General features: G+C 36.7%; 1 protein-coding gene across 1 annotated transcript; it reads right to left on the reverse strand.

Moving 5' to 3' along the window:
• Positions 1–4,131: 4,131 nt before the first annotated feature.
• Positions 4,132–13,446, reverse strand: LOC135612854 (probable aquaporin SIP2-1). The gene is made up of 3 exons (XM_065109599.1): positions 12,643–13,446; positions 7,925–8,179; positions 4,132–4,587 (listed from the first exon to the last, which is right to left on the reverse strand). Exons 1-3 carry the CDS (start codon positions 12,997–12,999, stop codon positions 4,414–4,416), a joined length of 786 nt encoding a protein of 261 aa, XP_064965671.1. The 5' UTR covers positions 13,000–13,446; the 3' UTR covers positions 4,132–4,413.
• Between the last annotated feature and the right edge of the window lie 1,250 nt (positions 13,447–14,696).

The raw sequence follows: 14,696 nt of genomic DNA on the forward strand, positions 1-14,696 counted from the left end.
TATTTTTTCGATATTATTTATTTTGGACCGATATAAGTTTCGGCTTGATTAAATAAGTTCGATTGAATGGGTTGTTTTAGTTGAATGAATTTGAAAATGAATGAAAATAAGAAAAATCGATAAAAAGAGTGTCGATGACACTTTTATCCAACTAAAAAAACAGAAACGCTACGAGGGAAAAAAAAAAAAAAAACCAACATAGAAAAAAAAAAGAAAAAAAGACAAAAGCATGAGTATATCTATGGAGATGGCCACTTTGTTTGTCATCCCTGCTCAACTCATCGCCTCTCGCTGGTTGCACTCCTCTTATCCCCACTATGGTAATCGGCATCCTTGCTGTTGAGGAACAGATGTGTCGTGGTTGATAAGTCAGCACAGCTTAGTCCACGGGTTAATGTCGGGAGCCAACTGAATTCTCGAGTCGGGGGATTGGTCGATGACTCGTCGCGGGTGTGCCAATTCATGACTTCCGAGGTTGGGCCCCTTCGATGATCAAGTCAGTAGTCTTTCTTTTTTTTCTCCCCTTTTGGAGGCCGGGATAGAGGTCTTTATACTACCATGAGAGGGTCGGTTGTACATGGATTGACGTGGTGGACATAACACGACATCAGTACGGATTCTGGCTTGGCATGCGATGCATTGTTATCCCGAGATTGTCGGGGCCGGACGTGTCAAACAGTATCTTAGCATTCATCAAATCATGTCTTATCACCTGCTACCCCAGCATTTCAATCATATTTGCAGTCAACACCAATAAACACCTCAACCTCATTAGAACAGGACTTACGAGTCAAATGTGTTTGAGAGCAATTCATATTGATGAAGAAACCGACTTGGTTCCAACTGCTTGAAGGCTTTGCGCAACAGCACCTAAGACTCCATAAAGGTTAGGTTACTGTAGTGGGAATAGGATGAGCAGCAAGTGGTAACATTATATAATAAACAGAGACATGGGAGCCCAAAGACATTGAACTGTTATTTATTATTTTGTGTTAATTTTCTATCGTTTTCAGCATTAAGATTAATCTAGTTTAGTAAATATAATATAATTTTCTTAAGGAGGTTTCTGCTTTTCGTCAAACCAAAGTATCACTAGTTGGAGGCATCACTTTTAGTAGCCAGTTAGCTTCAAACCAATATATCACTCATTAAATGCATAACTTTTAGCAGCTGGATGATACTATGTGGCTGACTAAAAAATTGCTCCTACTGGACAAACCATAATTTAGGACATTTCAAAGGCACTATGTTCTACCTAGGCAAAGAGAAGGTAGGAGTAAAGAAGCTTGTTGTTTAAAGGTCAAGCATCAACCTCTGAGGATAGCATAGGAAAAGGGACAATAGTTAGAGCAACAAGGAGCAATTCTTTTTTGGGGTTAGCTAAATTACTTTGTGATTGATTGGAGTACATTTCAGATTTTCTTTTTTTCAATTTTGTGTTTTGTCATTTGGGTCCATCAGGAAATTCCCATTGAAATTTGGATGCATATGAAACAGTGCTATGGTCTCCTTCCATACTAATATTGTACATCTTAAACAAGATTTATTGTTTGTGTTAGTATCTACTTGGGTTGTTTGTGAAGGAATGTTGTTTTTTTGTTGTGGAATTTGGATGATATTGAATATTTGGGATTTATATTAAACAAAATCTAAAGTGAGTGATGATGTGGAACTATTTATGTAACCTCCATTTAATTGAAGATTATTATTATTTTTAATTAAAGACTTGAAGTGACTATTGTTGCACCAGTCTTAATCTTTGTGCAAGCAGCCTTACAAGTCAAATTTGTTAATATTTATCTATTTTGGTTTATTTGCAGGTATATATATATATATATATATATATATATATATATATATATATATATATATATATATATATAAGCAGCCTTAGTTATTTTAGGTTTGTCTTTAGATTTGAGCAGCCTCATTTGTCATAATCTAGATTAAAAATACCGAAGATCCCTAAAAATGCATCAACTTCAACCTGACTCTCGTCGAAAAACATGAGAGTCTCGCGAATTATATTTGAATATGACATGTTTATAAGAAAGTTTTTGTGTAAAAAATGAGACATGAAACATTATCCTTTTTATTTTGTGTTAGATTTTAAATTGTAATGTAGGTTTAAGATATTTTATCACAATTAATAAGAAAAAAAATTTTGAGTTCATAAAATTGATAAAAGAATGTTTCTAATGAAATAAATTATTTATTAAATGTTCAAAAGTTTGATAATATACTTTGAACTTTTTAGATAAGTTTTTAAATTTGATAACAATACTATAAATATTAATAAAATTAGTTTCAAATATTTGATAATAGATTCTAAATTCCAGTGATTGTCAATATTTCATTTGTTTTCTAGCCAATTCCAGTGCTTGTGTTCATTAATTTGGTCTGATGTTCCAATTCCAACATTACAAATTACCATCATTAATCAGCCTAAGATTTATCTAACCTATTTATGCCTGTTTTATTGGATGCAATACAGGAAATCATTGTCGACTTTTCAAGTGCTACTTTAAATTACAACAGTTTCCTTATTACCTTATGTTGGATCTGATAACACATTGTATATGTGATGTGTGATGATCCACATTGTAAATTGCCTCGTTATGGTTTGGCTTCATGATCCACATCTTTTGTTTAAGGTAATTTAAATCCAGATGACAGCAAAGTCATCTGTTTCCACTGACAAAAAGTATTCGTTCACAATTCTTAGAACATTGGATCCTCTATCATGTTGTGCTTTCTAATCTTCGTTTATCAATAGAAAACTCTTCCAGGTTTGCTTGCTGGTAAGTACTTGTTCGAGCCACCAGCAAAACTAGTCATTGAAAGGAAGGTAAAGGAATTTGGGCAAAATTGTACGCCTGTTGTTCTTCTTTGTCTCCTTGTTTTAGCAGTTTTCACCATCACTTACCCTCTGTGGCAGCTGTTAAATTTGACCATAGTGTCCTATGAATCATTAGCCTACTCAATTGTGTACAACCAACAACAAGGGTGGCTCAGCATCTATTGAGTGGAGTTAAGTGGAGAACCATATTAGAAAAAGTACAGTCTTTTCGATCATATCAAGGAGGTGAGTACTTGAGTACAGAGTTTATCTAGTTCCTCAAAGACCATGGGATTCTATCTCAATGGACACCTCCTTATACACCTCAGCTCAATGGTGTATCTGAACGTAGAAATCGTACACTGTTAGACATGGTGCGTTCCATGATGAGTTTCGCTGACCTACTCATCTCATTCAGGGGATATGCCGTAGAGACTTTTTGTGTCCTTTCTCTCTTGGGTACTTGTATTATGTTTAAATCGATGGCATATGTAGCAGCATCTTTGTCAATTATACATTATTCTGGTGATTTTGATTGATGTGTTAAAAGATACCTGCGTAGAAGATGTGGATTTGCTGATTACTTCAACTAGAACTTCAATTGTTTTATATCAGTCTCAATTATACCTGAGGATGATCATTTTGGGTTTTTTTTCTTTTAGACAAACAAAATTATATTGATAAAGATCTAATTACAAAGCACCTGACAAAGGGTTAGAAACATAAAACAGAAAAGGAGCATACTGAGATGTGCCAAAATTTATTAGGGAATGAATGACTAACATTATTGAAAGATCTATGAAGATGATATATGTCTGTGCTTGTAACTATGAGATTGTAGATAAAAAGCTCTTAAAACACCGAGGGATGGTGGAGGAGAGTCCTTTAGCATAATAACCCCTCTCTGTTGTGTGCTAATTATGATTAATTTAACTCAACCTAACCCATGAAAAGATTTTTTTAATCCCAATGCCGAACTTAAAATCACTTTATGATTTATATTATGTTGATATTATGATTTATGATTTAACCCATGAGATGGCATATATTATGTTGTTATTAGTGAACTCAATCTTCAAATGGAATATATCAAAATATTAAAGCAAAACCTGGCTGATCAACATACACAAGCAATTTGGAGGAATTTTATATAAATGATAACAAATTGTAGGATTTATGCACAAATTCAAAAATATTCAAGGGACTGATATTAAAGAAATTAAACTATGAGAAGGAAAGTATTTCATTTCTCAATTTCTCAACAACCAAAAGATTTTTGGAGGGCCCCTATCTGAAAAACAGCAAATAAATTACTATTCCAACTAAAGTTAAACAAATCCCTTTGCTGCCAATGGCAACCTAAAACACTGATATCAATTTCAGCAAAAAAGATTGATAGACAGAGAGGATAGGTTAAATGAAGCACACATCGATATGAACAAACTCAGGCAAGGTAAGCAGCTAGTTTTGGAATAGAAAACCTACTTCTATAACTAAAATCACGTATTCCATATACAAGGCAAGAAACTACCATGAGAATAAACAAGTAAAGCTGCCATTACGCACCAAGTAGCTCAAACTAGTTTATCCTTGTATTGCATCTCATGCTGCCTCTTTTGCTTCGGCAGCTTAATGAACAAGCTGCAAATCCATACAACCAATAAAGTTGCCTCCAGAGGCGCAAGCCAGTACACACACAAATGCTCCTTCGTTAGATGCTTCCCTTGAGCATATGCCCATCCAAAGGCCTGCAAAACAAACGAAATGATTTGTCATAATTATGCAGTGTTTGAATATTTTTATCTACTTTAATAGCATTAGTTGTGAGCAAGGATTTTAATTTCGAATGATACCATCCGTATCGGGCGGTACGTACTAGTCCACCAACAGACTGACACGTGGACCGCCCACTACCGGGCAGTACCGTCGATTGGGGTTGTTTCCACCCCGTTACCACCCGAAATCGGTTAGTGACGGTCGATTTCGACCGTCGCCACCCACTACCGAGCGGTGTTAGCCGAGGGAGAAGAAAAGGGAGAACCTGGAGATCCGGCACCACTCTCTCTTGGCGACCCCGATCGATCGCCGCCCTCCCATGTCGGAGGCCGCAAATGAGATGTCGCCTCCTCCTCGTCTTAGGCGACGAGGCCTCGGCGTTGTCGGCGACTTCTCCTTATTCGCGCGAGGAGAAGCCTCGGAGTCGTCGAGGCTTCGCGGGGAGAAGAAACGAGGCGACGTTGTCGAGACAACGTCGCCCTTTTTTTTTATTTTTAACTTTATTATTATTATTATTATTATTATTATTATTATTATTATTATTATTATATCGAGTGGTACATCATAGTGTACCGCTCGATACGCTCGTACCATACCGCACCGAGCTGAACTCGATATGCCTATACGATACGAAATTACGAACCTTGATTGTGAGATTCATTGAAGTCTGTGTATTTTTATGTAATTTATACTTTAATGATGAATTCCAGTTATTACATAACCTTTTAAAATTTATATACCAAAGCCAGACAAACCGATCAGTAGCTATATCAAACTTCCTCAATGTTGATTTCTAACTGACGATTTTGATTTTAGCAAAAGTGGATATTTAGTCCAACGTCCAACTTTCACAACATAATTTGAACATATAAAAGTGCAAATAAATAAGAAAACAAACTCCTCGGGTGTATATTCAGAGTATCACTAAAATACCTTATAAGAATTCATTAGCTTAATAATCATTTAAAATGCTCAAATAACATAAAGAAGTATCAGATATGTATCCAACAAAATATCGAAGAAATATGTATCCATACTATGTACTCCACAAGACCCAATAAGCATTTCAAAATGTGTATTCCTAGTGTTGCATGGTTTTGACCCTGTCAGAATTAATAAAAGGGTCTTCTACTAAATCCAGTTGTTCTTGTGTAAAGCCTTCCATAGTATGATATTGGGCCGGTTACTAAATGTTTCCTGCTATGGAGAATGGTGCCCTCACATCTTCACATAACATACAACTCACTGACTTTATCATGACACTCTGCAGCACAAGAGTTCAGAAACATCTCCAAAATGCTTCAAGAAATTCAGGACAACCACCAAACGTGGTCTTACAGCTCCCACTGCATTTCATATACCATCCCAAAGATATTTTACTACTATGGAAGGTACTAGCTAGCTTAGCGGATAAAGATCAGATCATTGTAAGATCTTGGCATCAAATTTTGTTTTCACCGCTTACCTTGGCAAAAACAAAAAACAAAAAAATACTTTACTACAGATAATTTTAGTGGATTATATAATGCTATTATGCATATGCATCATATTTTCTTCTGATTTTATCATCTCCATCCATAAGTGTGCAGCTCTATATTTTGCACTTGATAGTTGTTAGCTCCACCCAATAGAAATATGATTCAAATTTAGACAAAATGATGTTAAATAAATTTCGTCATCTTTTCATCCATTTACAGCCAATCTACAATCAACATACCCAGCTGCAAGTGTAGAAGTATTAACATTCTCCTAATAATCATTAAGTTCCTAATGGCACATTTCATTGAAATGACTATAAATGCCAGAAAAACACAATAATTTGCATTTGAAAGAAAAATACAAAAAGAGTAAGCAGCGAAAGTGGCATTGGAGTCCAGGACCTTGTGATAAACTATCAAAACCTTTACCACCCAAGCTAGTTGGCACCTTCACATTTGAAAAAGATGTAATACAATAACAATTACTCTTGACTAGGTTTCAAATAATGTTATTCCAGTTTGCAGCTTTTTTTTTGGTTGGTTGCGTGCTGATCTAAAGGGGAAGGAGAAGAGACGTATGAATTCGGGCAAGCATCAATGTGGTGAGAGAAGGAAGGTGGGGAGAGGAGCAGCAGAGGCAAGGTACATAAGCAATGGGGAAGGAAGGGAGAAGAAAGAAGCAGGGAAAGAGTAAGGGATGGGGAGAGCAAACTGTAACATTGAAAGGCTGACATCCTCGGAGGGAGGAGAAGCAGATGTAGGGAGCAATGGGAGAAGAGCTAATATGAATGCAATATTGAGAAAACAAATAACAAATTAGGTAGATTAAATAACGATTTGTGTCAGGTTGGCACAACATAAATAAGAAATTAAACGATCGGAAGAAGGGTGGAAGTATCAGGTTCTAGCATCAAGGAGCAAATAGAAGAGAGAGTAAGGAAAGAAGAATGGCTCGAGAAAGGAGAGAGGAGAGGCGTGTACTGGTGGCAGGGCCCAAGGGCTAGGGAACAGGAAGAGAGAAGAAGACACATGAACAGCAAGGATTGGAATCAGAATCAGGGAAGAAGAGGAATGGCTCGAGAAAGGAGAGAGGAGAGGCGTGTACTGGTGGCAGGGCCCAAGGGTTAGCGAACGGGAAGAGAGAACAGGACATATGAATAGCAAGGATTGGAATCAGAATCAGGGAAGAAGAGGAAAAGGAGTGGTCATAGGGGTATTGTTTTTGCTTGCCATGAATGTTAAGTTGTTGACCTGTATATTCTAGGATTACAAACGATGCTGACAAAATGATATCCAATCCTACAAAGCTAAACATCTACAAAGTCTAAATTTTACCAACACAAAAACAAGAAAAGTGAAGCCAAACAGACAGACACTAAACGATTTGAAATTTTTTCCTTTCAAATATAACTTGTTTCATCAGATTTTTCTACTTATCAAGAGCCTAAAATTTCCAGAGTACATCTTTCCAAGTGTTAAACTCTACCTGCTTTCTTTTCAATCAAAGAGGTCTATAAATCCCATGAATTTTAGTGCATAGTCATAAACCAGTTACATATAGGTATAACGATGTGGATACTGTTGATAGCAAGAACTTTGCTGGAATTTATATCAGAGCTTAGTGCTACATGGAAATTACTACAATTGTTAATTGGTTATTATTGTGCAAGAGATGCTCTTCGAGACTGATTTGTCTAGGAGGTCAAATGTGAGATCCGAAACGAGCATATCCATTTTCCTAGATCTCAAGCCTTATTATGCATGAATCAAGCAGATAAGTTCGCTTCAGTAAGACAGAGAAGTTGTAACTGAGGTAATTTTGAGAACTTACAGAAGCAGGGTTCATAACTCCACCGGTGATGTCAGAAGCAAGGACGTGAAGTGCAAGTTTGGCAAAACTTGATATCCATGTCTTATGGGAAGATCTTGGGAATTTGTTTAGCCCTAGAGAGACAATGATAATCGCAAATGTAATGAGTCCTTCAATCAATGCTCCATAACTAACATCAACATTCAAACGAGGTCCATTAGCCGCTGCAGGGAAGGTTGCATTAATTAACCAAACCCCAATGACAGATCCAAGAACCTGAAACCAAATTTTGTTAGAAAGTTGCTTCCATATTTTTTTCTGAAACTAACAAATAATGAAATTGTAATTTTGATTAAACTATAAGGAAATTTCTGTTGTATTACCTATGTTGCAAGTTTTGGATGCCATGTAACTTGATGTCTTGAGCATCTCAGTTTCAACGAATTACTCTGCCATAATGGCAAAGTATAAAAGTAGTGGTAACAAAGAAATGTTTAATCTGTAAAGAGCCATATTAAAATGCAAATTTTCTGATATTTTTCTGCTCATAAATGCATTGAACTCATATCCCTCATAGAAGAGGAACACTATAGCTTTTTAATCATTAAATTAATAACCATTATGTTACCAGCAATGATTTTGGAAGTACCGCATAAGGACTTCATTTTCGCTCAGACGTGAACTGTTTGGTATTTACCGATCCAGGCATGAACTGATATGTCAATCCAACCCATTTGGGGTGGCTTAGTCTGGCCATATATACAAAAAGAAAAATCCTATGCCTCCTCCTCCATGTGGTCCAGCCCTAACCATGACAGAGAGCCTCGATGCATGTAGCCAACCGCCATTACCTCCCTGTCCACTACCGCCACCAACCAGGTACGCTCCTCTTCTTCCTTCCTCTTCATCCTCCTTCTTCCTCTTACCTGACAGCCTCCTCTTCCTCCACTGCCTCCTCTTCCTCCTTCCCCTTCTTCCTTCCTCGCCTTCCTCCACCACCACCTTCTTCCTCATCTTCATTTTCAGAAAGCAAAATGTACCAATACACAGCCAACCTTTCTGAATTTTCACAAGTTCCTATACTACTTATTCAAATTTAGTTCTCCGATACCAAAGGCTTTTACAATCGCATCTCTATTATAGAACCACTGCAATCTTTATATTTGTAATTGGAAGTCGTTTTAATGCAATTCCCTTTCATCATACATGGATATACCAACTGCTACCTACAGAACCTCAGTCAAATTGCAGTTGATCTTTGAATATTTCCTAATATCGAAGTATAATCAAGTGATCAACTACTTTAAGTACTTCAAGATACTCTTGTTCGTTTGTTTGGAGCATCAAAATGACCTTTTCATTAGATGGTAGAAGCAAGATAGGAATCATTTTAAGGCACCACAGACACAGGTTCAAAAACAGAAAAGCAAGAAGAAAATTATAAAATAAAAAATAAGAGTGGTGAGTGCACACAAAAAGTACATGTTCCATCTGATAGCTGGTACCAAAATCAGACAGGCTCTGAATGAAGGCATATGAGGATGATAGATATCATGTAATCATTAACTAATGGTTTTCTTAAAATCAAGGATGTCCATCCCAATCTGTACCACCTGGTGCAAGTGATATGAGAAGATTCGTTAGGAAACCGCAATGCAGATCACCTGTACTGATCCACAAGCTTTAGTTCATACAACTCAAACCTGCATTAGCATGGTCCTAATGTTGAACTGATCTAGCTTTAAAGTTAGGATCCAAGGAGATTGAGGGTTTAGAATTCAGCGGTCTCCACCTTTCAGTGAACATGACAAAAGAGTAGGGGAGATTTGGCATGCTATCTCCTCACTCAAACAAACAGACAACAACAGGTTGTAATGTACTTAAGGTTGCCTATATTGATCTTCTTTCTATCATCGTTATCTATATAAGGCAATATCTCTAGTTAAATCAAGAACATCCAAATCTCCTATTATTTTTAGTGAAGTCTTCTTAGATCCTCCTCTATCTCTCTTCATAACATAAGTACTAATTGGCTCATCTTACTTAACAACATCATCTAAAGGTTTCCTCTGAACTTGTCTATGCCCGCTTAGACGATTCTTTCTCATGTTATCCTTTGTCAAGGAGACATCAATTTGTTTATAAATGAATAGATATTATTTAAACTTTCCTATAATTCCCCACAGCATTCTAATTTAAACTATATAAATATTTTTTACATGTTTCTTAAAGCATGACTAGCACAATAACTATTTTATAATTTTTTAATCTAAAAACATCATGTGATCACAAAAAGCCTATGGTGCCCTTCTCCACTTTAAGGACCCAACTTTAACTTTATAAACAATGTTTCCCCACTTTAGTTCAATTTTTTTGGTGTTTCTTCTTAGAATTCTTTTGTTTTATTGATACCATTTGTTGTGACACCCAATATGGCAGGATTAACTCATTGATATGATACAAAACAACAATCCTTTTCGAAGCCACTTATCTATGAGTGACTCTGACCATAATAAAAGAAAACCTAAAGAGAAAAAAAAAGGGAATCAAACTCTGAAATCTCACACCAAAAGCCCCTTAAGAGAACCTACATTTTGTGACAGTACAATGTCCCCGGAGGTCTGGTTTAGTTGATGTAACATAACAAATTTGACGATAACTCAAATCAAAATCATGTCATCATTGAACTCCACATTGCATCTCCCATTTAACTCATAAATTGAAATTGTAAATTGAAGAATTGTACAGTGTATGGCCAAGTTGATTTTTCCCTTTGGATAAAAGAACATAGTCACTTTCAAAATTTGTGCCCAAATATAGTACAAGATGCAATCACTGCCCTAAGTTCTACAATAGATAAGAAATTCCTTTTAAAGACTCGTCATGTAATATGATATTGCCCATAATTTGCCATATTCTATAATTGATTTCTGTGGAGGTCATCAGGAAATATATTCAATACAACTAATCCAATCATTCAAACCAATTCCTAGTTTTGATTGCTACTAACTTCTAACCATTCTGATCACTACTAACTAGTTTTGATTGTCTAGTCAGTTACAAAATAACCAAACCAATTCCTCCTTATTCTAGTTCATTGATTCTTTTGAGGGGATCATTAGGAACAACATTCGATCCCACCAATCCAATCATTCAAACCAAACCAATTCCTAACCAATATTGCAACTCCTAACTAGTTCAGATGGTCTAATTAGTTACAAACCAAACAAATACATTCCTCCTTGTTCTAATTGATTTTGTCAATCTAAATTTGATTTTCAACAGATTCCACTAGCCTAGCTAATCTCATCTACTTTCTGATATTTGCAAAAGACTCGTGGTCTGATTCAGCCAGTCTTAAACCACACCTGATCCTTATCAGATGAACCTCTGTTTCACCATAACTTAAAAAGAAAAAATCTCTTCTCATAATGATATCACACAAGTTTGTTTGTTTTTTTCTTTTTCTTATTGAACAATGGGTGGGGTAGTCACATGTCCTTACAAGTGTTATGGCCAGACATCTTACACCATCTCATTTACTTTATGCTTCTGGTCAAGAATTTAAATCTCAGTATAATACCAATTTCCATATTTTACCTGACCAATATGGTACTGGTATACTGAGCAATATACAGACATATATCCCCCAATACCACAATAATGTTTAAAAAAAGAATAATTAGCACAGTAGCATATGGTCCAATATCGCCTATACACGGTGTGCCGACTGGTATCTGAAACCATGCTCCTGGTATTATTCCTTAACTCTTGCAAGTTAATACTTGCAATCTAGTGTTCCATGAAGTAACGTCTTGTACAAGTTCCTCTTCCAACAAATCAACCAGCGATCAGCTAAGCACCAACTGGTATCTGAAACCATGCTCCTGGTATTATCCCTTAACTCTTGCAAGTTAATACTTGCACTCTAGTGTTCCATGAAGTAAGGTCTTGTACAAGTTCCTCTTCCAACAAATCAACTAGCAATCAACTAAGCACCAACACCCATGCCTCTCCGAGATATCCATGTCTTTTAGTTAAGAAAGAAACTTCAAACTTTTACTCACCAAATATTTGTTTGGTAGCACATGATGCAGCAGCATCATCAATTTCTACAATTTGTTTGAAAGATTCACTGCTCATTCTCTAATGTAACAAACCTAGTATCTGAAGTTATCAATGCAACTACAACATGACAAAAAACATCATGATATCTTTCATAGATTATCCAACATACGATATACATATATATTAGATCCTAAGGCAATAGCTAAAAGAAAAATATACAACGCTTGAGTAGGAGATTGTATGTCAATTAGTAAAATGATATAAACCCTAAATCAACTGTGTCAAGGAATTGATTCATGAAATGCATACATTGGCAAAAGTCTCATAATGGAACACTCTCTTTTATAGTTGACTAGTAAAACCAAATAAATTAAGGAAGAATAAGACAACTCCCTTCAGAGAATAAAAACATGTTTGTATTTAATGCAAAAAAACAAAATCTAAATAAGTACGAAGAAAGATCTTCTATCAATTAGTTGTGATAAATTCAACAAAAATCAGATATAACATGCAAGCATCAACAAATATTATGTAGTCAGAACACAAATACAACCGCCACTTAAGCGACAATTCAATGTGTATATTAAAAGAACACGAAAGAAACAAGGTATCAGCCTTTCCATTTACTAACTTACGTATGTAGATATTACTTAGACATGAACAATACGTACCTGAGCAGGAATCCTTCCAAACACTGCATAAAGGAACTCGACAAAATTATCAGATATGGCATGGCAGAGGACAAAGAGAGGGTTATATGTTCCACCATTGGTCACCTTTCGAAGCTGTGAGAAGTAGTAGAGGTACACCAGGGCCAAATATCCTTTTAATAGAACAGAAATTGGGTCCATTCCAGTCCCTAGAATCATGTAAATCAAATACCTAATAACGGATCCTGACAGCACCCACATGAAGGAGAGGAAGGAGTCGGAGACAATGAGCTTAACCCGAGACGCTTGGTTGCTGTGTACCTTCTCTTCTTCTACATCTGTTTCCTTTTTATTTACAAACTCTTTCTGGTCAAGCATTTAGTCTTTGGTCATTCGAAAGAGCAAAAACCATAAGATATATAATTTTCCAAGCAAAACTGATCGCAAGGGGAATGATAGGCACTATGGGATCTCAAAAACTCTTCTTCCTCGTTCGCAAGAATAGCTAAATTGTGTCCATGATTGTTCCTGCATCTACAGTAGGAGAGACAGAGAAGGGAGAGCGAAAGGTATGGAGGGATACATACAGGAAGAAAAAGAGAGTGAGGAGAGGAGTAGAAAGAGGAGCGATGGCAACGCAACGGCCTGTTTTTCGTGGTAGAACAGAGAGAGAGGAAAAGAGTAAGATTGCAGCTTATCGTGGTAGAACAGAGAAAGAGGAAGAAGGTAAGAGAAATAGACAAACAAGAGAGAGGGATGGACTCACTACAGGAAAGATGGCCGCCGGCGACGAGGGATGAAAGGGGGGGGGGGGGGGGGGGAGGATGAGGGATCGTCCCCGGTTTCGTGGAAGTAGAAGACCCGCGGCGATTTTGTCCGGGCGCGTAGCCCGTATCCGATGCAGACCGAACCCGACCCGAAGCAAACGACAGGGACCTCAGTTGTCACGCTCACGTATCTGCGGGTTTAACATATGGGCCGTCCGAAATATCGAATTTATCCCGGCGTGGACTCCGTCGCAGCTTGGACCAGAGTCACTTATGCTTCCGTAGGTATGATTCTGGGCGAATTGGAGTAAAATGAATGAGATTTTATCATCGAGTATTTGCGGTACAAGGTAAATTAGAGATCATACAACACCTCCGATTAATCCTACCTCGATGAGTATATTATAATAATTTTAATTTAAATATTTTAATCAATGATTTAAATTAAATCAGAGTTATACCATCTGTCACGGACTTAGCTGGTTTTGCCTAAGTTGTGCGGCACCCTTGCGTGTCCGTCCGCAAAGGTCAACCTCCCCGAAGCCTCTCATTGTCCCTTAGGACCAACAAAAGAGAGAACAGGTTAGAAAGAACGCCTCAATCGGGATCCACAAGTAAACATCTCCGAAAAATACATCATAGACAATGCAAATTACAAATAGACTTTACAAGCTCTGAACCATTGCACAACAAAGGGTAAAATGGTCCATTATAAATCGAAAATCTCTCGCACGTGTTCACATGATACAACTTTTATTTACAAGCCTAAAGAGACCACCAACCCAACTAAAATGGGACTATTAAGCCTTCGACCGTCCCTCTACATGCTGTACAAGGTATGAACATACCAAAAGATACGGACATACATAAGCATTACATCAAACATTCTGTTTAGAAGTTTGTCCGTGACATTACCAATTAGTCCATGAGACTTGGATCATTCTTTTTATTCAGAGTTATAATGATCACCCTAAATAAACGGTATAAGTTTTTACGTTGAATTATCGTATTATTCTCGAGTAGATTGAGTTTGATATGATTAAGATTCGAGGGAATAACATTTTCTTTCACCCAAATAAAAACACACATGTGAATTGGCATAGTCCAGTGTAGGGTTTTCATGGAGATAACAGTCGTACAAATATCCTTTGTTTGACTTGAACACTCCTTAAACTGTTATATGAGCTGCTTATCGTATGGTACATTGATTTAATCCTGTATGCTCTTGTGTGAGGCTCTTATCTTTTATAACCAATTCATGACATTTGTAATAGGCCAATTTCCTATGTTTGGATAAATGAAGCTGAA

The sequence above is a fragment of the Musa acuminata genome, chromosome BXJ2-5 (genome assembly GCF_036884655.1).
Source record: "Musa acuminata AAA Group cultivar baxijiao chromosome BXJ2-5, Cavendish_Baxijiao_AAA, whole genome shotgun sequence".
NCBI classification, from domain to species: domain Eukaryota; kingdom Viridiplantae; phylum Streptophyta; class Magnoliopsida; order Zingiberales; family Musaceae; genus Musa; species Musa acuminata.